The sequence below is a fragment of the Mustela nivalis genome, assembly GCF_964662115.1.
Source record: "Mustela nivalis genome assembly, chromosome: 18".
NCBI classification, from domain to species: domain Eukaryota; kingdom Metazoa; phylum Chordata; class Mammalia; order Carnivora; family Mustelidae; genus Mustela; species Mustela nivalis.
The window spans coordinates 50,370,055-50,395,114 of NC_139037.1; the positions used below are offsets into that span (position 1 = coordinate 50,370,055).

Sequence of the window (25,060 nt, forward strand, 5' to 3'; positions counted from 1 at the left end):
ATTGGATATCTTCCCACCACATGAAGAAAACCAACCTGAGTGTGAAGTCTACACAGTGGAAAGAGGCACCTAGACATGGAGAAAGACAGATTCCCAGTACCATTATTTGAAGCTTTGGATCTACCCATGCTTGAACACTGCCTTCGTGTTTTCAGTTATGTGAGGCAATCATTAACCAACAAGAGTTCTTAATGGACCTGGGAAGCAATGTGTAGCTGGGAAGGAAAGATGAGTGTTGTACTACTAGAGAGGAATTTGCTTCCTTAATTCACCAGTATTCCCGCCTTTGTTCCTGGAAAATGGGATTACCCTCTTCCCATTTGGGAAAAAATGTTGAATAGAAGCTTTTCAATTTCCCTTGGTTTACTTTCTCTTCTATAACAGAAAGCACAGGAAAACTCTGATGTGGGACCCATTTGTCAAGGTTTACAGAAAGACAAGTGGCTCAGCCTCAAAATTTCTGTTTTCCTGTTGACCACCCTGCTCTCAGAGCAGTGGGTTCCCATCTTTTACCAAAGACTCCTGAAGGATGTTCTGGATGTTACCACGTGCTTGCCCAGGCATCGTATTGTGCCAATGCCAACTTCCTGGCTTTCATAATATACAGCAGTTCTATTACCAATGGGAAAGCTGATTGATGGTTGTGTGGGAGCTCTGTAATATTTTTTTTATTTATAACTCTAAAATATTTTCCAAAACAATTTTTTTTAAGGAAAATGTCTTGGTCAGGACTTCAGATGAGATAGGACAGATCTCAGAGTGGGTGGAGCTGGAGGCACACACACGACATTTATGAGGGAGATGTTGTCACTGATGGTTTCCTGGCTTAGTTGTGAGAAGGAAACTGTACACCAGGCAGTGGAGAACCAGCGTGTTGGGGTAAGACCTCTACCCACACAACGTAGAGACAAAGTGGGCAGGAGGGACCCGCGATGGCCCAGTTCCCCTTCTTCCTTTGAACTGTAAACTGAAGACGGGATCTCGGTCTGAGTCAAAGGGACAGTATGCTCACAGAATTCCTGTCCCTGCTTTGCCTTGGTGAGTCTCCAGGACTAGGACAGATGGGTTTGGGTGGGTGAGAAAATTCACGGTGAAGCGGGGGTTGATGTGAAATGATATCTTCTGTGTACTGGACACATGCTACCTGTCAGAGTTTCATGGGCTGTGGTGTGACACTCCTCTGTTCTGGGGTCCTGGGGAAGTGAGGTTCAGAGTCATGGGGCGATACCCTCATTTACTCAGCTAAGCAATACAGAGCTCCCATGAAGTCTGCAAACCTGCTTGGTCCAAATCCCACTCTTGCCATGAATGTTTGTTGGCATAGCGGAGGGTGGGATACATAGGGTGTGGAACTATGGGTTTGGGCACAGACCAAGATTATAAAGAAGGGCTACGTTTGGGGACAATGGATGAAAAGAAAAATTTCTGACCAACCCCATTCTCTACTGATTTTAACTGTCCTCAACTTGTGTGATGTAATCAAAGGGACTTGAGCCTGTTAATAGGAAGACCTGTGATTATGACCTTGGCTTGGTCTCATAGGAGCTCTAGACTGTGAGCCAGCAGTTCCACTGACCAAGCTCCCAGTTCCTCTTTTGTGAGGTGGAGCTGAGGGGTGTCTGCAGAAGATATCAGGACTTGTCATCTGCCCCAGTTCCTTCCTCCTTCTTTTGAGATACAGCCCTTCCTTTGGGTAATGCTTTGAGCTTTAGGTGTGGCTATACCCTGAGCCCCAGGGCAGAATAAGTTGGACAGTCGAGAGACTCACCTCATCCTGCCCATAGTCATTTCCCGAAGTGCCAAACACCAAATGGCTTAAAACAACAGAAATCTATTCTCTCAGAGTTCTGGAGGTGAGATGTCCAAGGTCAAGGTTCCAGCAGGGCTGGCTCCTTCTGAGGACTCCAAGGCCCCAAGGGAGACTCTGTTCCAGGCTCTCCTCCCTTCTGGGGATGGTAGGCAGTCCTTGGGTTCCTTTCTTGCAGGTCCTTTGCTGCAATCCCTCATGTCCTCACATGGCCATCTTCCCTCTGTGTCTGTCTCTCTATATCGCCCCACCTCTTATGGGGACACCAGTCATACTGAATTATGGGACTAGCCTACTCCCAAATAATGCTGTTTCCAAATAAGTTCGCACTCACAGGTGCTGGGGGTTAGGGCTTGAACCTACCTTTCTGGAGGACACAACGAATCATTATTCCATGGACGGGTCTATAATGCTTAGCAAGGCTGTCCACTTCTTTAGGAAGATTCTCAGACTAGCATTGGGATTCAGATAAATTTTGGTTCTCAGTGTGACCTTCCAAAGATACCAGACTGTACCTGCCTACAGACTTGCTTCCAGGCTCCTGGTCCTGTCATGACGATACTCAGAGGGAATGAACATGGCAGCTGAGAGAAAAGACCCTAACAGCCCTGAATCCCTAGGTCAGTCTGCTTTGGAAGCCAGATTTGCTGTTGCACTTAATGGAGGTTTTGTGCCTAAACTAACACAACTAGTCATTTCCGCTTCTTACCTCAGGTGGACTTCTGCTATTTCAATCTCTATACTTTAGTACAGAGGGCAAATGAACCCAACTTCCGTAAAATTTTTAAAATGTGATACAATTCACCTAAGAGTAACCATTTAAAGTAGACAATCAAGTGGCATTTTAGACACATTTAGACATTGAGACACAATGTTATGTAACCACCAAAAATGTTTTCATCACCCTTAAAGGAAATGCTGTACTCACAAAGCAGCCACTCGCCATCCCCCTTCCCAGGGCGGGGGGAGGGGGATGCCACCCATGTACTTTCTGTCTCTCTAAATGGAGCTATTCTGCATCTATCATGTAAATGGAATCATACATGGGACTTTTCATGTCTGGATTCTTTCTCTAGGAATGATTTTTTAAAGATTTTATTTATTTATTTGTCAGAGAGAGAGAGCGCGCACAAGCAGGCAGAGAGGCAGGCAGAGGTGGAGAGAGAAGCAGGCTCCCTGCTGAGCAGAAAGCCCAATGCGGGACTCGATCCCAGAACCCCAGGATCATGACCTGAGCCAAAGGCAGTGGCCCAACCGACTGAGCCACCTAGGCATCCCAGGAATGATATTTTTAAGGTCGATCCATGATGTGTCACCCAACATTTCTTTCTACAATAGAATAGGAGAATATTTTATATAACATAATCTGAAGAATTCTTTAGATGCAATTTTTAAGCTTTCCAGATGATGCGTCCAAAGGACCTGTTAAATCGTAATTTAACAGGAATCTGGAGATCGATTCTGGTGCCCAGTTCCAATGTGTGGGGGTAGGGCCCGGACACCACCAAGAAATTCTTGAACACCATTTGGGTGCCCTGTAATTTAACTCAGCTCTGATACTATCTACCTGGAGTTAGCATCAGATCCTGTCGGTGAGGTCTCAGTCCCGCAAGACTCCCTCCCCCCATTTTAGATGCCAATGGCAAGTCTGGGTCATCACCTGATCAGTCAGCTATCTATCAGGAATTCCCAGGACCCCCTCTTTGGGTTTAGTTAATGTGCTAGAGAGGCACACAGAACTCACAGAAATATTTAAGTTACTGGTTGCCAGTATACTAGAAATGGCTATAACTCAGGGATAACCACATGGAAGAGATGTGGAGGACCAGGTATGGGGCAAGGGTGCCAAGTTTCCATGTCCTCTCCAGGCACACCACTCTCCCTGCACCTCCCCCTGTTCATCAACCTGGAAGCCCTCTGAAACCATCTTCCCCCTTTTTTTAAAGATTTTATTTTTATTTACTTGAGAGTGAGAGGATGAGAGAGAGAGAGGACAAGAGGGGGAAAGTCAGTGGGAGAAGCAGACTCCCTGCCAAGCAGAGAGCCCAATGCAGGACTCGATCCCAGGACTCCAGGTTCATGACCTGAGCCGAAGGTAGTCACTTAACCAACTAAGCCACCCAGGTGCCCTGAACCCATCCTTCTGAGCGTTTATAGAGGCTTCATTACATAAGCACAATTGATTAAATCATTGGCCAATGGCAATTGATTCCATCTCCAACCCCTCCCCCATTCCCAGAGGTCAAGGAGATAGAATTGAATGTTCCGAGCCTGCCATCCTATGGTTGGTTCCCCTGGCAACCAGCCCTTATCCTTAGGTCTGGTCCAGAAGTCACTTCATAACATAATGAAAGACACTTACATTGCATCCAACCATTGGAAAATTCCAAGGGCGGGTGTCTGGTTCATTTAGTTAGAAGAGCATGGGAGGGGCGCCTGGGTGGCTCAGTGGGTTAAGCCTCTGCCTTCAGCTCAGGTGGTGATCTCAGGGTCCTGGGATCGAGCCCAGCATCAGGCTCTCTGCTCAGCCGGGAGCCTGCTTCCCCCCTCTCTCTCTGTCTGCCTCTCTGCCTACCTGTGATCTCTGTCTGTCAAAATAAATAAAATCTTTAAAAAAAAAAAAAGAAGAAGAAGAAGAGGAGCATGCGGCTCTTGATCTTGGGGTCATGAGTTTGAGCCCCTTATTGGGTGTACAGATTCCTAAAATAAATAAACAAACAGTCTTAAAAAAAAAAAAAAAACATGGTTAAGAAAATTCCAAGAGCTTTAGTAGCAGCTGTGTGCCAGGAACCAGGACAAAGACCAAATGTGTATTTCTTATCATAAACCACAGCATTGCCTAAGTTTTTAGGGAGCTGTGGTTTCTCATGTCCTCACTGCTGCCTGTCTCAGTGAGAGTTGTAGCACCCAATGAGGCTGGACGTTGTTCAGAGCACGGGTAGAGGGTAGATGACAGTGGCCCGCCAAGGACCTGCTAAAGAGTATAAGTGTGTCAGTGTTCAGAGTCTGTAATGAGTCCATCGAATGACAGACACTTGGTAATTGGTGGGTTTTCATTGTTCTTCTTTCCTGAGAAATGTATTTTTTTCCAGTTTTCCTGCATTCCCCTCAATGACAGTTCCTTCTGTGAGGACAGTCCTCCTTGTCTATGTCCGCTGTGGTCCCTTGTTAGGAAAGAGAGACAAGTTCTGAGGAATCCAACACACAGCATGGAGACTGTAGTTAATCATTCTGTGTTCTCACCCCGGACACACACACACACGCACACACGGAGGGTCACTCTAGGAGCTGATGGATGTGTTAATTGGCTTGATTGTCGTAATTTTTCTATGTATGTGTGTGTATATACATATAGATCATGTTGTGTAACTTAAGGACACATAGTTTTATTTGTTAAAGAAAGAGAACCTCTCTCTCTGGCCTTTACACCCTATTTTCCTATTCTCCAGTAGGGTTTCATAAAGCAAAATGAACTAAAGGCATCTGGGTGCTTACTTTAAAAAGGGGCGGTCACTGTTTGAGCAGAATATTGGGTGATACCAGAGCTGACACAACATGAGTCTAAAAACCGGTTTGTTGGGGGAGGACTAAAAAGGGAACATGAGACCTAGGACTCCCTGACCACTCAGAGGATGATTTCCTACCTATAAATCCCACCACTGTCACTGCAAGTTTGGCCTCAGTGTACCTTTTTTCTTGGTGAAACTTGGGGGTTTCTGTGTTGTAAGTTAACCCCTGAGTTTAAGCAAGGGCCAGATGTTCTGAGATATTCTCACATCTAGAGAAATTCTAGCTTCACTGCTTGACAGACCCGCAAGACAGGTTTCCCGTATTTTCATCCAAGGGATGACCTTCCTATCCCAGAATGAAATACATAGAACAGAACACAGGAGAGGTAGGGCCTGACATTTGTAAAGATCAAAGTCACATGTAGAAAGAGCATTTAGGACCATGAATGCCTTGAACTCCTTGAGAAAAGAAGAATCTTGTCAGAGAGAGCGACTTCTCTCCATTTGAATCAGGGAGGAAGCCCTCTGCTCACACTCCACAGTAAAATAATGACTGTGTTATTTAAGGGTGAAAAGTGCAGTCATGGAAAGCAGGAGAAGAAAAAATAGGCAAATGTGCAAAGATGTCTAGATGGTGAAAGAAAGACTGATCCTGAAAGCAACATCATAAATGGGTAAAGGCTGCTGGAACTTTGTACGTAAACGAAACTCCTGAATGAAAAACAATGGGACATAAGCAAAAGGTAAAAAAAAAATCAATCCAAGGAAGTGCCTCCAAGAAACAGGATAGATCTCTAACAAATTAGCCATGCGTTTTCTGCCTGATATGTACTCAAAGAGGAGTATACAACCCATGTTTCATGAGGGTTTCTCTTCCAGGACTCAGCCTAGGCTTTGAAGATGAGAAAAAGAATGGTGAGTTTTCTTGCATAAACCCTATCATTTCCTGCAACCCAGATTTTCTCTTTAATGCTCTGAATTCTGGGAGGGCACTGGTGGTCATCATTATGAAGAGTCAGACTAACTCTGAATTCTTTCCAGAGACGCTTCCCAAGCCCTCCTTCAGTGCCTTGTCCAGCTTAGTGGTGGGATACAGAGGCAACGTGACCCTGAGGTGCCAGTCTCACTTCCAGAATGTGACATTCATGCTGGGGAAGCTGCAGGACTCCAGGTACAGGCAGGAGCAGAGGTCCACAGGACACAAGGCTGAGTTCCTCCTTACACACCTGGAGCCAAAGGATGCTGGGATGTACTTTTGCGCCTACAAGACAATGGTCTCCCAGGAGTGGTCAGGGGAGAGTGAATACCTACAGCTCAAGGTCAGAGGTGAGAAAGGCTGCCTCAGGTTTGCTCTTGAGGCATATATTCCTGTGCTGTGATGGAACCTGGCTGGGCAAGGAAAAGTCCGGGAAATGGACAGATGTGACCACTTGAATGTAAAATATGGTGGAAATAGGAAGTGAGTATGGGGAAAGGTTCTCATCAGAGATTCTGAGTGTGGATCAACGAGGTGGATGTGGGAGTGTTTTAGAATAGAGTTTTAGGGGACCTGGATGGCTCAGTGGGTTAGGCATCTGCCTTCAGCTTGGATCATCTGCCTTCAGCTTGATCCTGGGGTCCTGGGATCAAGCCCCATGGCGGGCTCCCTGCTCAGTAGAAAGCACACTTCTCCCTCTTCCTCTGCCACTCCCCCTGCTTGTGCTCTCCTTCTCTATGTCAAATAAATAAATAAAAACTTTAAAAAAGAATATAGGTATGAATAAAAAATTTGAGGTAGAGTATGGCCAAAGATGAAGAGATGATTGTCATTGAGAAAAAGATAGTTTGAGGGCACCTGGATGGCTTAGTTGGTTAAGTGTCTGCTTTCAGCTCAGATTGTCCTGGGGGAGCCTGCTTCTCCCTCTAGCTTGTGCTCTCTCTCACATTCTTGCTTTCAAATAAATAAATAAATAAATAAATAAATAAATAAAATCTTTAAGAGAGAGAAAGATAGTCTATTAGAGTTCCCAAGAAAAGGGGTATAGCAATGCCATGCAGGACCACATAGAGAAGCACCAAAGACAGTCAAGAAACAGAGGGAGGAGGAAGACTGGGCAAGAGTCTTTACTGAGGTTTCTGTGGGAAGGAACAGACTTAAGATTGGCCCTGGTGTACAGAGGTTGTCCCTGATTATCTGGTATCTAACAGGGAATATCAACCCAGAGTGTGAGAGCCATAGAGGAGGTGGTTGGCAGTATGAGCTCTGGAATGTTTGGTTTGCACCTGAGGGGTGTGCTTGAGGAAGTGGATACCCTTGGTAGGGGATCTCTGCAGGGTCAGCAATGTCCCAAGATATCAAAGTGTCAAATTCAGAAAATAAAATCTATGGTTAATAGAAAGATGGGTAAGAATATCCCCAGGTTCATTGGAAAAGAGGAATCCCTGGTCCTTCCCTTCACCCATGCTGCTTTGGCCTCTTCAGGATCAGTCCCAAACCTTCCCTCTTACTCAACATAGACCCTGAGATGACTCCAGGTCACAGTATGAGACTCTGATGTCTGATTGCATACGACAGACCCAAATGTATTGTTATTGTTCTGCTGAAAACAGAACTCCCAGAGCTGCTACAAGTTGAGAAAACAAGAAAAATCCAAACTATCAGGACGGCAAAAGACATCCCTCATTTTTAACCCCCCCACTTCAACAACAGAAATTTGGCATCCACCCACAAACCAAAGTGCCTTTGTGGGAGTTGTGGGATCTGGCACCACACAGCAAGGGACCCAAGAGGAGTCTCACCCACCTGTGCATTGAGTAATAGGCAGACAGATCTCAGTACCAGCTGTGGAACCTGAGGGAGACTGTAAATTAATTCCAGGTCCTGTTGGCCATGGCCTAGAAGCACATGAAGACTTGGGCAATCACCTATGGGCAAGAGAATCTTTGTAGAAGTCTATAAGCCAAGACTGAATCATGAAGAAATAGAAAATCTGAATAGATCAATAACAGATAAGGAGATTGCCTCAATAATCAAAAACCTCCTAATGAAGAAAAGTGACCAGCTGGTTTCACTGGTGATTTCCACCAGCATTTAAAGAAGAAATAATGCCAATCCTTTTCAAAGTCTTACTAAAAATGGAAGATGTGGGGGTACCTGGCTGGCTCAGCTGGTAGAGCATGTGACTCTTGATCTCAGAGTCATGAGTTCAAGCCCCATGTTGGGTGTGGAGCCTACTTAAAAAAAATTGAAGATGTGGGAACATTCCTACATTCATTTCATGAGACCAGCATTACCTATACCAAAGCCAGATAGTGACACTGGGAGAAACCTACAGAGCAATGTCCCTCATGGACACAGAGGCAAAAATTCCCAACAAAACCTTTGCAGCCAAATTCAACAGCACATTAAGAAGATCTTACATTATGGTTAATTGGGATTTATCCTTAGGGTGCAAGGATGCTTCAACGTACACAATCAGTAAATGTCATAGACCATGTTAATGAATGAAAGACAAAAAGACTATGATCATCTTAATAGAGGCAGAAAAAGCATTTGACAAAACACAATGTCCTTTCAAGATTACAATCTCTCCACAAATCAGGAATAAAAGCAATGCATCTCAACATCACAAGACAGACACAACAAACCCACAGCTAGCATCGTACTCGAAGGCGAAAGGTCAAAATATTTCCTCTGAGAACAGAAACAGGACGAGGACGTCCACTCCTATCTCTCCTCGTCAACATAGTACTGGAGGTCCTAGCCCGAGCAATCAGGCAAAACAAGGAAATAAAAGGCATCCAAACTGGAAAGGAAGAGGGACAACTGTCTTTATTTGCAGATGATATAATGTTATACATGGAAAATCCTAAAGACTCAATCAAAAGACCTGTTAGATCCTGAATAGCCAAAGCAATACTGAGAAAGAAGAATAAAGCGGGGGCTACTGTAATACTGATTTCAAACTATACTACAAAGCTATGGGGGTGCCTGGGTGGCTCAGAGGGTTAAGCCTCTGCCTTTGGCTCAGGTCATGATCTCAGGGTCCTGGGATCGAGCCCTGCATTGGGCTCTCTGCTCAGTGGGGAGCCTGCTTCCCCCTCTCTTTCTGTCTACTGTGATCTCTCTGTCTCCCTGTCAAATAAATAAATAAAATCTTTTTTAAACTTTTTTAAAAAAATTATTTGACAGACAGAGATCACAAGTAGGCAGAGAGGCAGGCAGAGAGAGAGAGGAGGAAGCAGGCTCCCCACAGAGCAGAGAGCCTGATGCGGGGCTCGATCCCAGGACCCTGGGATCATGACCTGAGCTGAAGGCAGAGGCTTTAACCCACTGAACCACACAGGCACCCCTAAAATCTTTTCTAAAAACTGTCATGTGATAGCAAGGATTCTAGGCTACTGAATAGCCATTATATAAACTATGAAAATAACAGAAGTGCATAAAACAATATTTTTTAAAAAGCTATAGTAATCCAAATGGTGTGACACTGGCATAAAAATAGACACATATGGAATGGAATCAAGAGCCAACAAATGATGTTGGAAAATGGGATAACCATATGCAGAGAATGAACTGGACCCTCATCTTGCGCCACTCACAAAAATTAACTCAAAATGTATTAAAGACTTAAACATAGGACCCCAAGACATAAAACCCCAAGAAGGAAATGGGAAAATGGGAAAAGCTTCTTTACATGACCTTGACAATGATTTTTTTTATATGACCCATAAATGACGAGAAAACGAATGCAAAAATAAACAAGTGGGATTGCATCAGGCCAAAAGCTTCCACACAGCAAAAGAAACAGTCAGCAAGATGAGGAGACAACCTACCAAATGGGAGAAAATATTTGTAAAATGGTGGTGCTCCTTCCTGGGATAGGGAAGACTGGCAAGGAATAGGACTGGAAGGGGTAAAATTAGTGAGATCACTTATAAATGTTTTGTTATTAAACATAATATGATAAAACTAATGTGAAACTCAGGAGTACTAAAAAGAGCCATCTGGGGGTGCCTGGGTGGCTCAGTCATTGAGCATCTGACTCTTGATTTTGACTCAGGTCATGATCTCAGCATCGTGAGATCGAGCCCCATGTCAGGCTTTGTGCTCCGCATGGAGTCTGCTTGAGGTTCTCTTCCTCTGCCTCTCCCCACCCCTCAAATAAATAAATAAATACAATCTTTAAAAAAAAAAAAAGGGCCATCTAATGTTATGGCCCAGGTTTGGGGACCCAGTGAGCATCCCAAGGGGAAAATAGGAAATGGGAAAGACATTTTCCGCTTCCCAAAGGGGGCTTAGAGTCCATAAGCAGAATAAGAGGACCTACGTCCCCAAGATTTCCACTCAATCACTGACGTTTTCCCCCCTGCATCTTGTTTTCTAGATGTCCACGATGGACATGGAGCTATGGAAGGAAAAAATGGTAAGATAGTCTGAGAGATATTTTTCCAATTTTTATCTACCACATGAGGCAGGCAGTCCCCTTTGGTTAAAAGGCACAGAAGAACTTTGATGCTTGGTTTCTCACTGTGATAGGGAAGATGACTGCCTTTCTGGGAAGCTGACCTCCAAGCTCCTCGTAGGTTAAGGAGAAGCCGATGAGTAAAACAGTTAGAGGTGCGTCGTCTGTCTTTTTATGTAGTGAAACACCATGGCGGAGTCTTGTGAAGACTGGGGACGAGCTTGTGTGTCCAGTTTGGGCAACAGGATGGGGACCCATGGAGCCCAGGTGCTTTGGGAATGTATGTGATCAAGGATTTGCTAAAACTTTAGAGTTCTTAAAAACAGGTGAATATTAAGTTATTTTTCTCTGATGTTGCTTTTCCATGAGGAGTTGACTAAGAGTCTATCCTTGGAGATGCTTGTAAAAGTTAGAACTTTTGACATCTTTGGATGAAAACAGCTCATCCAGATTTTAATGGCCAAATATATAATGTAAGTTGGCATCTAGTCGCTTACTCATCTTTAATTTTTGCAACTCATAACCTCCCTGTAATCTACTCCAACGAGCCAAAATTGTCCAAGACTGTCATTAGAGTCTATGCTAGAACAACGTTGTTTTGTTTTTTTTAAGGTATCTCCCAAAATGTCCTTGCAAAATAAGTAATAGCCTTTGAAAATGTTTTCATTCGGTATTAGCAGACTTGGGGAATGAGCTCTACTCCAGCCTTATGAACGTAAGTCACACCAGGAATGTTTTCTGGGAGAAATCTGAAATCGGATTGAGTCAAGGACCATGGAAGTACCAGAAATAAGGAGGGAAGTCTAGCGATGGGTGAGAGGGGAAAGAGGAAGAGGAACAGTCTTCTTTTTGGCTCTCGTATTACTTATTTTCTTTCTTTTGTATTGATTTGTAATTCACATCCCATAAATCCAGCCTTTTAAAGTACACGATTTGGTGGCATTTGGCACATTCACAAGGTTGTGCAACCAACGCCACTCTATCATTGCAGAGCATTCTCATCCCCCCCAAACAGACTCTCCTTCCCCATCAGCAGTCTCTCCCCATTCCTTTCCCAATGATGGACATTTGGGCGGTTCATACCTCTCAGGTATCGCAATTAAGGCTACTATTGACCTCTGGGGGCGGGGCGGGGGTTGGCAAGCACCTGTTTGAGTTCCTGCTTCCAGTGTTCTTGGATATCTACCTAGGAGTAGAATTGCTGGGACATATGGTAACTCTATGTTTAACTTCTCAAGAAACTGCCAAATTGTTTTCCAATGTGGCCGCACCAATTTACATTCCCACCAGTAATACATGTGGGTTCCAATATCTCCACATCCTTGCCAGCACTTATTTTCCTTTCATTTTATTATAGACATCCTAGTGGGTGTGTAGATCATTTCTTGAGATGTACTTTCTGAGCTCAAATTTATACCGCAGCAATTCTAAATGGAATAAAGTCTTTAAGCACAGATAGGATGCTCCCAGCCCATACAGAGGGTCACATATGTGCACATAAGGCCTGGCTTCCTCTCTGCTGCCTGAGGCCTCATTTACGCCCGTGGCAAGCTTTATTCCACCGCTCCCTGTGATTCCTTCATGGCGACACCAGAGACCCTTGCTAATTTATTCTAGCAGTTTGTAAAGAGTGATGGGAAATTTGGCCAGGAAACATGGATGCCTCAGGGTGAATGAAGATCAGTGGGTTGTGACGCTGTAGGAAGGGGAAAGTCTTGTGATGGTTTACTTCTTCCTTCTAGTGAGGGGCTGTGGGAGAGAAGCCCAAGGCCAGATGAACGGTAAGCAGGGCTGATGTCTGGAGCAGCTGTTCCCACCCTGCTTTCTTAGGCTCCCCGAGAGGCACTAATAGTTTGCTGCTTTGAGGGTCTCTTGGATTCAGTGCCACCAAAAGATTCAAACAAGTATTGATTGTGAAAGTGACTGTGTAGGAGGTGCCGGGGAAGGAGGGCTGAGAAGAAAAGGACTGAGCAAGAGTACGATATCCATGTCCCTCCCTGGTGTCTTTTGCACTGTGCTGGGCTAGGGGGTTCAGGCAGTCCTGGGAAAGAGATGTCCCTGGGATACAGAGATCCCGAGGCATTTGGGGTCCTTCCTGGCAGTCTCCCAACAATGAGATGCAAATGTTCACATTGGAAAGTGAAAGAAACCATGATCCAGAGAGCATAAAAATGGCAAAGGGAGTGGAGGAGCGCTGGCATCCTCTGTGACAGAGGGAGACAGGTGTGGGTGGGATATGGGGGGAGAAAATAATCATTATCACTACAATCTCATTCCTACACATTGAGTCAGATTTTAGACTCTGCTTTGAAGCCAGCGCTTCCCATCACTACTCAGCTCTTCCCGTTCCGTGTTCTCATCCCACCCCTCTCCTTACTCCCCTTCTGGAGGCATAACTGACCAAAGTGTGCACATGATGGTCTCATCTCCAGGACCTACTCCTCTGTTCACTGGTAGCCTTTTACCAGCCTCTTCCCACCTCCCCACCTGCTACTCTCCTTGGCCCCTGGCAACCACCACTCTACTCTCTGCTTCTACAAGTTCAACTGAAAGATTTTTTTTCTTTGTTTCAGATTCCTCACATAAGTAGAATCTAATCAGGTAGTATTTGCTTTCGTTTGGCTCATCTCCTCAGCATAATGCATCTGCACTGTTGCAGACAGCAGGATTTTCTACTTTTTTCATGGCTGAATAATACCCCAGTACAAATACCATTTAACTCTTGAACTCTTGAATGTGGCTTTTCATTCCTCTGGGATGGGACTTATTGTTCTCTCTGCGGCGTCGCAGTGACGGGGGTAAACGTATGTCTCCCCAGAGCGTGAGGTCACTTCTCTGGTGTTTCCACACCCAGAGGCCAGCACGGAGCTACCCATCCCAGCTGTGGAGTCCGAGCAATTCCCTTAACTTGTGCATACTTTGTTCAGGTTAGAATGAAATGGGAACAGTAAAACTACCTTGTATGTTTCTCTCTTTTTTTGTAATTTAATGTTATTTTGTTTACATTCAAGTAATTAACGTGTAATGTATTATTGGTTTCAGAGGTAAAGGTCAGGGATTCATCAGTCTTATATCACACCCAGTGCTTGTTCCATCAGGTGCCCTCCTTAATGCCCATCACCCAGTTACCCCATCCCCCTACCCAGTTGCCCTCCAGCAACCTTCAGTTTGTTTTCTAGAGTTAAGAGTCTCTTAAGGTTTGCCTCCCTCTCTGATTTCATCTTGTTTTGTTTTTTCCTCTCTTCCCCTATGCTCCCTTATTTTGCTTCCTGAATTCCACATATCAGTGAGATCATAACAATAATTGTCTTTCTCTGATTGACTTATTTTGCTCAGCATAATACCCTCTGGTTCCATCGACGTCATTGCAAATGACAAGATTTCATTTTTTTGATGACTGAGTGATATCCCATTGTGTATATATAGACCACATCTTCTTTATCCGTTCATCTGTTGAGGGACATCTGGGCTCCTTCCACAGTTTGGTTATTGCGGACACTACTGCTATGAACATTGGGGAGCAGGTGCCCCTTCTTTTCACTACATCTGCATCTTTGGGGTAAATACCCAGTAGTGCAATTTCTGGGTTGTTAAGGTAGCTCTATTTTTAACTTCTTGAGGAACCTCCACACTGTTTTTCAAAGTGGCTGTACCAGCTTGCATTCCCACCATCTCATGTGCTTCCTGTCAAGATGAGAAGAACGTGTGAAGCCCCTACCACAGAGAGGCTCACCATAAATAATCAGAATTATGGATACGGCTGAAAGGTTTATTAGGGAATTCCCTTGGGCGAGGCCCTCTCTGCGAGTGTCCACCCAGTTAACCCCCTGCTATCTAGTCCAATGGCTACTGTTCTTATCCTCACTTTGAAGAGGGAAATGAAAAGTCAGAGAGATTAAGGAAATTCCCATCGTCATTGGAAGTTCCAGCTCAGAAGTGGTAGCAGCAAGTTCTGGAAGCCGGGGTATCTGACTCCTCGCACCTGTGGGGCTGAACTCGATCAGGTATTTCAGGAGCCAAACTGATTCTATGACCTGCTCCTCTCCCACCAGCCAACAGATTGATCTTTGCTGCCACCTTCAGCTGCCTTTCCATTTCCATCCTCTTCCTCGCTGTCTTCTTCATCAACAGATGCACCCAGCATGGTGAGTTCAGAGAAGTACTGGTTTGTTTGCTTGTTTAATAAATAGACTTCACACCCAGCATGGGGCCCGATGCAGGGCTTCAACTCATAGCCCTGAGATCAAGAGCCAGACACTTAACTGACTGAGCAACTCAGGCACTCCGGGGAGCCCTGGTTTTAAACACTGGGGAAGGGGGATGAAGTGATGGATTTTCTCATTATACAAATCCCTCCCCATTTTGTTGTTGTTGTTGTTGTTTTGTAGGTTCGTCACATGGAGATTCCACCAAGAGGTAGATATACTTGACGAATCTTATGTCCCTCCCTTCTCCAGAACCCTGTTTGCACTTCTGTGATTCCCATGCCTCTTCTCTCCAAAGCCCTGTCCTCTCCCTCAGTCTTCAGATCCCTAATGTGTTTCTGTCTCTTAGAATCAGCCATTCTGAATTTCCCAAGCAGGAGGCTACAGGTGAGTGGTAAGAGAGAAACCACAAGGGAATAGTGGGATGGGAAGAGTAGTCTCACTCCTGCAATCCGAGACCTGATTTTTTTTTTTTTTTTTCCATTCACTCACATGCAGATTTATCCAACCTGGAGAGGATATCTGTCTCGGTGAGTTCTCCCCACTAGGTCACTTAGCACCATAGGCTGACCCCATCTGCCTCCTGGTTTAGCCCACATTCTGGTTAGTTGGATGCCCTCAGTTCACGTGACTGACAAGAGGCCAATTAACATTGTGTTTAAAAAGCATGTGCCTTGACCAAACTCATCAAAACAGAGGGTAGAATGGTGGTTACCAGCGGTGGGAGATATTGCCCAAAGGATACAGACTTGCAACTAGTAGATAAGTTAAGTCATGGAGATATGACCCACAACACCGTGATTATAGCTCACAACGCTGTATTATAAACCTCAGAGTTGCTAAGAGACTAGGTCTTAATTGTTCTCACTGCAAAAAAGAAATGGTAATTATGCAGCAGGATGGAGATGTTAGCTGACATCATGCTGCAATATATAAATGTATCAAATCAACCCATGGTCCCCCTTAACCACATACAATGTTATATGTTAATTATATCTCAATAATTCAACAAAGAAACACCTGCTTTGTATCCCACAGTAGCTGGGTTCCAACTCCCCATGGCTACTGTTTACCGCCAGTATGGTCTGAGACAACTCGTGAAACCCCTGTGATTCGGACGCTTTATTCCCTCCCTTATCTAATGGGGATCAAAATCCCCCATGAAAAGGCCTGTGTGAATCCAGTGACACACTAAACATAAAGGGTTTGCTGGAATTTCTGGCAAGTTTTAAAACATCAGATGGATGGCATGAAAGCAGTGATTAACAAATGTTAATCGATGTACATCAATCAATTTTCTCTGTTTAAAAAAACTGCTTGCTTGTCCTTTAACATTAATTATCATTACCTCTAAGAGCAACTATCAGATGACATTTGTACATTTTTCTATAGGACACAGAGGTTCCTTGGTCCATTCTGTATGCCAAAGCATGTAAAAAGGGGCATTAGCAAAAGGTGCAAACTGTTCGCTGTTGTACTTGAAAAATATCTATGCCTGTGGCGTTCATTGAGATACATATGTATTTTTTAAAAGGTATAGAAAAACATAGCTCACAGGTTCACAAATGAACCATCAATGAACAAATCTAGTCTATGTTAAATGTTGGGTAAATGACATTGATTAGCAACTTGTTGATAATAACAATATTATAATAACATGATATTATGGTGGGGTACCTCACCATACAATGAAATTCTATTAAACAACAACAACAACAAAAAGGGAAGAAACTAGTGAAAGATCCATGTGCTAAATGAATACACTGCAAAACCATTTAGCTAAGTTATGAAAAGAGCCAGATACAGGAGACTGTCCATTGTCCCATTCCTGTAAACTCTCCCCAGGGAGTAATTCAATAACTGGCTGTGGCTAGAGCCAGGAGGGTGGGTATAACCACACCCAGGAGGGCGGGTATAACCACACAGGCACAAAGGGAACTTTTCTGGTAATGAATGTCCTAAAAGTTATTCTGACCGAGGGCTACCTCAGTCCACAGATCCACTAAAGGTCATCAAATGGTGTACCTCTGTTAGGTGAATTTCATGGTATATGAATTATATATCAATAAAATTGTTTTTAAAATAGCATGATATTAACACAACCAATAGTTAATTCTTACGGGATGGGAGTTCTTATTCTCAACCCCATAAATTTGCAATGACTGTTCTTGATACCAGTCATCATTAGTAGTGTTTTATGATTAAAACTAGAGTCAAAACCCTCATCCTCCCAAGACCACAGCCATTCCTGAAATGAGGCTGTCCAGTAGGACTTGCCGCAGTAATGGACGCGTCCTATGGCTGTGTTATCGGATACAGCAGCCCCTGGCTACATGTGGCGATTGTACACTCAAAATGCATCTGGTATGACTGAGGACCCGCGTTTTAAGTTAAATGTAATTTTAATTCACTTAAATGTCAGTCACCCTATGTGGCTTGTAGGTACCATATTGGACAGCTAAGCTCTAAAAGCCCATCTCTTTCCCCCAAAGACTGAAAGACCTCCCCAGGGAGGGAGCCATGCTGATCTCTACCTGAGGCAGTCTCTGTCCTCCGCCGAGGAGCCCCAGGATCTTGTGAATGTGCAGTGCGGCAGGTAAAGGAGGACAGCCAGAGCCCTAGAAAAGGAGAACGTGCGTTAAGATGCTGGAATGACTGGTCTCATGGAAAACAGGTCACTCCACGTCCTTGGCTCATAATCCATAGTAACAAAATTAAAGTTCTGCTTTTTTGATTTCGTGCCTCTCAAGAATTACTGGCTGGGTTTTCCTAAAATCTGGAGTGTGACTTTAGTGTGGACTGACTTGAAACATGTCCTGTGTCTACGGGCTGATGGTACTGTTCTAGCTACTTACGGGATTCTGGATGGCACCCCACAAATAGAAAGACTGTTCCCCAGAAAAACCCATTGGTTGTTGTTGGGTGAGGGCCTGCCATAGACAGAGGGATTTTTGAAAAGGAGCGCAAGGTGGGCACCTGGGTGGCTCAGTCTGTTAAGCGTCTGACTCTTGGTTTCAGCTCAGGTCACGATCTCAGGGTCCTGGGATTGAGCCCCATGTTGGGCTCCACGCTCAGCACAGAGTCTGCTTGAGATTCTCTCTCTCATGCCCTCTCTTGCTCTCTCTCAAATAAATTAAATAAATCTTTAAAAGAAAAAAAAGGAACACAAGATACAAGCCACAAAGATGGACACTCAACGGTGAACAAACTAAAGCAATCATAAGAGGTCTGCACCAGGGTAAGCCCCAAGCTGTGTTTGGTTCATGATCCTTCCAAGCAGTGCTGGGCAGCCCTCTAGTCCCAAAGCCAAGACCAGTTTTCTTGTTGACATGAACAGAAGCGCTTTCTCAGTATCGTCATATTTCTTTTCTTATTATTTCTTTAAAACCAAAGGATACAGGGCGCCTGGGTGGCTCAGTGGGTTAAAACCTCTGCCTTCTGCTCAGGTCATGATCCCAGCGTCCTGGGATTGAGCTCCGCATCAGACTCTCTGCTCAGCAGGGAGCCTGCTTCCCCCAACCCCCACTCTCTGTCTGCCTCTCTGCCTACTTGTGATCTCTGTCTGTGAAATAAATAAATAAATAATAAGTGAAATAAAACCAAAGGATGCAATGGAGCTAGACTTACCAAGTACATGTGGATTTTGTCACTTGGCACCCAGAACCTCATTAACTTATGTATTATGCCATTGTAAGGACTTTTCTGAGTGTGGACTTTTTTCTGTGGCAGTGACTTGGAATGGCCAGCTGCATGCAAACACAAGTAGTGAACTCTGCTTCCACTTACATCACCCGATCAGGATCGAAAGTCATTTTTTTTCATCTCTGAGTGAACAAAAGTGGAAGAATTTGGGATGCACATATAAATATTCTTAGCTCACAAGCACATGCTGGGCAACTTTCCTCTTTTTAGGTTTTTAATTATGAAATAATTTGACCATAAAGGAAAACACCAAACTACAGAAATGGAAATATGCACACTATACTTACTTTCTAGATGTTTTCGGTTATGTTTCATGACGCCCGCTCCCAATCTGTTGTCCTTCCTCTCTTCCCCAGAGATGACCTTTATGCATGTTATTATATGTTATTCTTATCCATTTTCTCATACTTTTACAACACAGACATCTACTGATTGTCAGTATATGGCAATACTCTATGTGTTAACATATACACATATATGGGATCCTCTTGTATATTATAATTCTGTGACTTTTTATTGTCCCCAATATGATGCTGTTGAAAATCCAGGTGAGTGCTGTGGGTCTAGCTCATAGACCCATACAGCTCATTGCCTGCCATACAGAAGTCAGCTGTTGGCCATACCATGGAATATTGCTCAACCCCAAAAGGAATAAAGCACCATGATTTGCCACTGAACATGAGTGAACCTTGAAAACATTACACTCAGTCAAAGAACCAGTCACAAAAAGCTACGTACATGCTGTAGGAGTCCATTCCTGTGAGATGCCCAGAAAAGGCAGACCCTCAGACACAGAGAGCAGCAGATGGATTCGTGCCTGCCAAAGGGCTGAGGGAAAGGAGGAAGTGGATGGGATCTCTCTTTGGGGGTGACAGAAATATTGTGGAATTAGAGGCCAGAGATTGTTGAACATCCTTGTGAATACTCTTCTTTAAAAAATGCTGAATTGGATGCCTTAGAAGTGTAGATTGTACAGTATGTGAATTGTATCTCAATGAACCAAATTTGCACAAAGAACTAGTTGGCTGCACCAGACATGGCTTCTTTTGAGTCCTTCCTCCACGACTAGATGGTTGGGCTCTTTCTGGGGCTTTGCTATCAGCAAAATGCTGCAATAGACGTCCTGTCCACAAGTGTGATCTCTTGGTGGCATATTTAGGAGTAAAACCTGTCTTTTGTACTATCTACGCCTTTAATCCCACTAGGAGAGCCAGACTGAGACCTAGTAGTTTTCCCTATTTTTACTTCCACCAGGGATGTATAAGTTCCCAGTTCCCCACGTCCTTGCCAATTCAGAAATATATTAAACCTGATAACTTTTGCTGATTAAAATAGATGAACTCATAACCCACTTTAAGCTGCCTATATAAAGATATCTCATGGTTGTTTTAATTCGCATTTTCCTGAGAATGAGTGAGGCTTATTGACCATTTGGGGTTTCTTTTCTGTAAATTGATGATTTCTATCCATTGTCCACTTTTCTGTTGGTCTTTTCCTTTCTGATTTATATATGTATACCAGGCACATCTTTCCTTTGTAAGCTGTATGCTGCAAAGACCTCCTTGAAGCCTGTGACATATTTTCATCCCTTCTGTATCTTTTAATGTTAGCTATTCAAAGTAATTCATCTTTTAATTGATATGTCAAGGGACTTCCCATTGTCTTGACTAGCTTTACATGATGCATATACTCCCCTGTATCTTCTAAATTAACATTTTTAAAATTTCATTTTTCATATGTAAAGCATCTGATATTAATTTTTGTCTAAGGTGTGAGGGAGGGATCTAATTTTTCCACTTGGAAAACCAACTACCCTAGTACCCTTTATTGAAAGACCCATTCTTTTTCCACTGAGTTTGTGTCTTCAATCTGCTAAAACACGCTCACTTCTGTTTCATCTGCACTGCCTTCCTTCATTAGCCTACTTTAAACTCTGGATGGAAATGACGAAAGGAGAAACTTGATTTGAAAAGATTTGAAAACAATAAAGGAAAAGTTGAGATGCACGGCTTGCTCAGTTGATAGAACATGTGACTCCTGATCTTGGGGCTGTGAGTTCAAGCCCCACCTTGGTTGCGAAGATAACATTTATCTTTTTTAAAGATTTATTTATTTATCTGAGAGAGAGAGAGCGCGCACACATGCACATGGCAGGGAGGGGCAAAGGAGAGGGAGAAAGAGAATCTCAAGCAGGCTCCAGGAAGCACAGAGCCTGACAAGGAGCTTGATCTCAAGACCTTCAGATCATGATCTCAGCAGAAACCAAGAGTCAGATGGTTAACAAACTGACCCACCACCCAGGTGCCCCTAGAGATTATGTTTAAAAAAAAAAAAAAAAAAAAGAGGGAGGGAGGGAAAGAAGGAAGAAATTGAGTCATGTAACCTAACCAAGGAAAAGACAGAGCTAACCACATTTCAGAAAATTGCATCCCCAGGCTCCAAAATCATTTAGACTTTTCCTGTCTCTATCTCTCATCTCTGTTTCTATTTCTGTGTTATCATTATTATTCAGACCAGCTGTCCTGAGGAGTCTGGGACTGACAGTGACAATTCTAGGCTCACAGCCTTGCAGACTTTTAGCCAAAGAGGTAAGGGGGGCCTTTCACTTACTGGATCGATTTAGAAAAAGATATTACTGGCTACCTTTGGAACATGCTAGAAACCCACTCACAAAAGATTTAAGCACAGAGGAAAGAAACCAAGCATTTATCTTGCCTTTCATTTATAATCTATACCTCAGCACAGAGTCAAGGAGACCAAGCTTCTGCTCATATATTACCACAACAAATATGTAAAGAAGAAAACCTCCAAGTCTTACCTTTGGTTAATGCATGCCCACCTTATCAGGAACAATACCCGAGGGCAAGGCTTAGGGTCTTTCATCCACGTATCTATATAGTGGATAGAAAACCCAAGCCTGCCCAGTCCTAGACCAGAGGTCAGCAAACTTTTTCTGAAAAGGACCAGAGGATCTCTATGTCAACTCATCTCTGCTCTGGAAGAAAGAGGGCAGCAGTATCTGTTATACAAACAAGTAGGTGGGGCTGTGTTCTAATAAAACTTTATTTACAAACACAAATAATGGGCCTGTTGCCAACACCTATCCTAGACCAATGCTTTCGGAAAACTGAATCCATCACCAGAATGAGAACTGAATTAAGCCAGGAAATATGTGTTCTAGGATGCAATGGAAGGCTTTTTTTGGGGGGCAAGGGGGCGGCTTCCTCAGTTTTCAGATCTGTAAAAGTGGAAAACAAGCAAGACAGGATGGTTTCTGGGGTCTTCTCTGTCTTGACATGCTAAGTTTCTGGGGCCATCCTTCCTACCACAGAGGTGCTTTACCTAAGGGAGGAGGCCCAACCAACATCTCTTCATGAAAAGACCCAGCCGGCTCTACAACTTGGATGGGGCTTGTTTCCCAGGAACTTGGCAGCCCGTGGCTTCCCCTTGACAGCCTGAGTCAGCCTGTAACTCACGGTCAGGCTTGGGAAGAAGGTGAAGGGGTCCTAGAGCAGAGAGGCCTTCTGAATCTTGGGGCCCTGGCCTGCCCCAGATTCTTTGACCTCCTTCAGGTGTGTCAGCCTCTCTGCTCTCACCCTGTGTGTGTTTGGGGTGGGGAAGGCACTCTGGGGAGTGAGAACAGAAAGCAGAGGAGAATGTGGGGTCCATAAGCTTGGAGCAAGGGAGAGAAGGGGCCTCTGCTCTACGAAGAGTGGCTGGCTCACGCTTTCTCTCTCTCTCTCTCACACATACACACACACACACACACACACACACACACACACATGCACACACTATTAGAGTTAAACAACTGGCATTTATTTATTTCCTTAGTTCTGGAGGCTGTAAGTCCAGGACGGGGTGCAGGCCAAGTCGGCTTCTGGCGAGAGCTCTCTTCCTGGCTTGCAGAGGCCACCTTCTCACTGTGTCTTCTCATGACCTCCCCTCTGTGCTCATGCAGTGGGTGGAGAGACAGCGAGAGACAGAGACAGAGGACGAACTCTCTGGTGGCTCTTCTCCTAAGGAACCTAATATGATCAGATCAGGGCCCCACTCTTAAACGACTTCATTTACCCTTAATTACTCCCGTAGAGGTCCATCTCCAAATCCCACTACACTGGAGTTTAGGGGGAACACACTTAGTCTGTAACAAACAACACACACACACACACACACACTATTCTATGAAGACACCCAGAGGAAGAGCCGCACAGACCCTCTACGTGTCCACAGCCACACACACCAGCTCACACTCTCATAGGCTCAACTTTGTCTACCCCCAAAATTCATATGTGTAAGGCCTAACCCCCTGCATCTTGAAAGGTGGGCTTGGAATGGTGGTCATTCCAATGGGCTCTTTGCAGACCTAATTTAAAAGATGAGGTCATACTGGAGGAGGGTGGCCCCTTCACCCAATATGACTCTGTCCTATAAGAAGGGGCGCCCTTTGGGCACAGAGATGTACACAGGGGGAACACCATGGGAACATAAAAGTGGAGATTGGGGTGATGTTTCTACAAGCCGAGAAGCACCAGAAGCCAGGAGAGAGGCCTGAGACGGAAGGAACCAACCCTACTGACCTTGGTTCCCCCAGAACCAAGAGAGAATAGATTTCTGTTGTTTAAGTCCACTGGGAGTCTGTGCTGCTTTGGGAGAGCAGCCAGGAGACCAGGAACCCAGGGAACTAAGGAGGAGGCAGGAGGCTCTAAGCCCCCGACTTAGGCTGCACTGTCTTACAGGAATTCATCAACAAAACACAGATCCCAAGATAAATGACTAAGAACTTCAAGATGATGAGTGCAGAGCAGGAAGCCCCAAGCTCAGGGTCCCTGCGGAACATGAGGACCCGAGGCACCGGTTGCCTGCCCTGCAGGCCCTTGGAGCTGGCCAAGTGGGTGCCCCAGCCTCCACCAGCAGCTCCCCAGCTCCGTGCACATGAAGGAGTCTCCCCTTTTCTCCCCTCCGCTTGCTGGGGCACAGCCCATGACAAGGTGCTAAAGCCCCCGGGGGAGTTGCTGGGCGGGCGGGGGAGCTGTACCTCTGTTCCTCCTGTCGGGGAAGTCATTCTCTCTCAAACTCGGGAGCTCTTGGTGGCCATCTGTCCCACCATGTGGAGGAAGCCGGTCTTTAATGAGAAACCCGAAGATGACTCAGAGCATCGGTGGAGAGAGCCTGCAGCTTTTGTTTTCTTGATTCAGGATGCTTCCAACCCTAGCATCCCCCCTCTCCATGCAGCCTTCCTGTTCAATCATTCTGGGAACCCTCTGAGTCAAAAAAAATAATAATAATTAAAATAAATGACACCTGGAAAAGTTTTCTGAGTTGGAGCTAGTCCGAGAAGGGATTTCGTTATGAACAGCGTCTGGACAAATACTGTTAAGATCGCTCGCTGGCCCTAACAGATACCATTTGTGGACACCCACTCTGGGATTCATCCCGAACCACAACTGTTTATTTGCTAAAATTCCAAATGCAGCCATAGCAAGAGTCGTCCACTGGTGTCTTCCTAACTTGGGTCTTCCATGACCCAGGGGGCATGCTTGGGAAGAGGCCAGAGCTATGGAAAGTCTTTTGCTTTTAGATGGTATTGGGTCTACGTCCGGGTTATGTGAACCTAAGGAAGATTTCTTAAAAACTCCAGGTCTTGGGGGTGCCTGGGTGGCTCAGTGGGGTAAGCCTCTGCCTTCAACTCAGGTCATGATCTCGGGGTCCTGAGACCGAACCCCGCATTGGGCTCTCTGCTCAGTGGGGTGCCTGCTTCCCCCTCTCTCTGTCTGCTGCTCTGCCTACTTGTGATCTCTCTCCCTCTGCCAAATAAATAAATAAAATCTTAATAAAAAACAAACAAACTCCAGGTCTCTACCTCCTGGCCATAAAGCAGGAGAGAGATGGGATAGTGTTGTTAGCAGCAGTAGGACTCGCCGTCCCAGTTTCCCCAGGACTGGGGCTAGGGCGGGGGCTGCCCCGGGACGTGGGAAGGAGGAGTTTCACAGCACATGGATATTTCAGGGCTGAAACTGAGAAAGCCCTGGGCAAAGAGGACCAAGTTCGTTCCTCACCCTCACTGTAAGCGGAGGAGCCGTAAGCAGGCGTGATGAGAACATTGGCTCTCTCCTTCCGCCCCCGTTACCCTAACACACCCACGTCACGGGTCTGTGCCCTTGGGACACATCTGGGGCAAGTCTCATGACCTTCACCGTCATCTTAGGTAATAAAGGTGTCCAGTTAATCACATGCAAGGGAAAAATCGTGTCAGTTCAGCAATGGAAATATTTTTGACAGGTTGCCTGCGGCCGCAGTGAGCATGATCAGCTTTTTCTTTATTTCCCCACCTGGACCTTCTGCTCCTCCCCTCCCCCTCCGCAGGCCACCGTTCTCTCCTGGTGCCTGTAA

General features: G+C 44.9%; 1 protein-coding gene across 3 annotated transcripts; it reads left to right on the top strand.

Annotated features, from left to right (window-relative positions):
• The first annotated feature begins 797 nt into the window (after positions 1-797).
• Positions 798-17,699, top strand: LOC309852805 (V-set and transmembrane domain-containing protein 1-like). 3 transcript variants are annotated; one of them, XM_082710135.1, is made up of 9 exons: positions 798-1,038; positions 6,196-6,231; positions 6,358-6,642; positions 10,683-10,721; positions 14,813-14,905; positions 15,149-15,176; positions 15,315-15,352; positions 15,464-15,495; positions 17,458-17,699. In XM_082710135.1, exons 1-9 carry the CDS (start codon positions 1,005-1,007, stop codon positions 17,563-17,565), a joined length of 693 nt encoding a protein of 230 aa, XP_082566261.1. In that variant the 5' UTR covers positions 798-1,004; the 3' UTR covers positions 17,566-17,699. The 3 variants fall into 3 exon arrangements, with proteins under 3 accessions (XP_082566261.1, XP_082566262.1, XP_082566263.1); XM_082710136.1 differs by lacking the exon at positions 10,683-10,721; XM_082710137.1 differs by lacking the exon at positions 6,358-6,642.
• Positions 17,700-25,060: the final 7,361 nt, after the last annotated feature.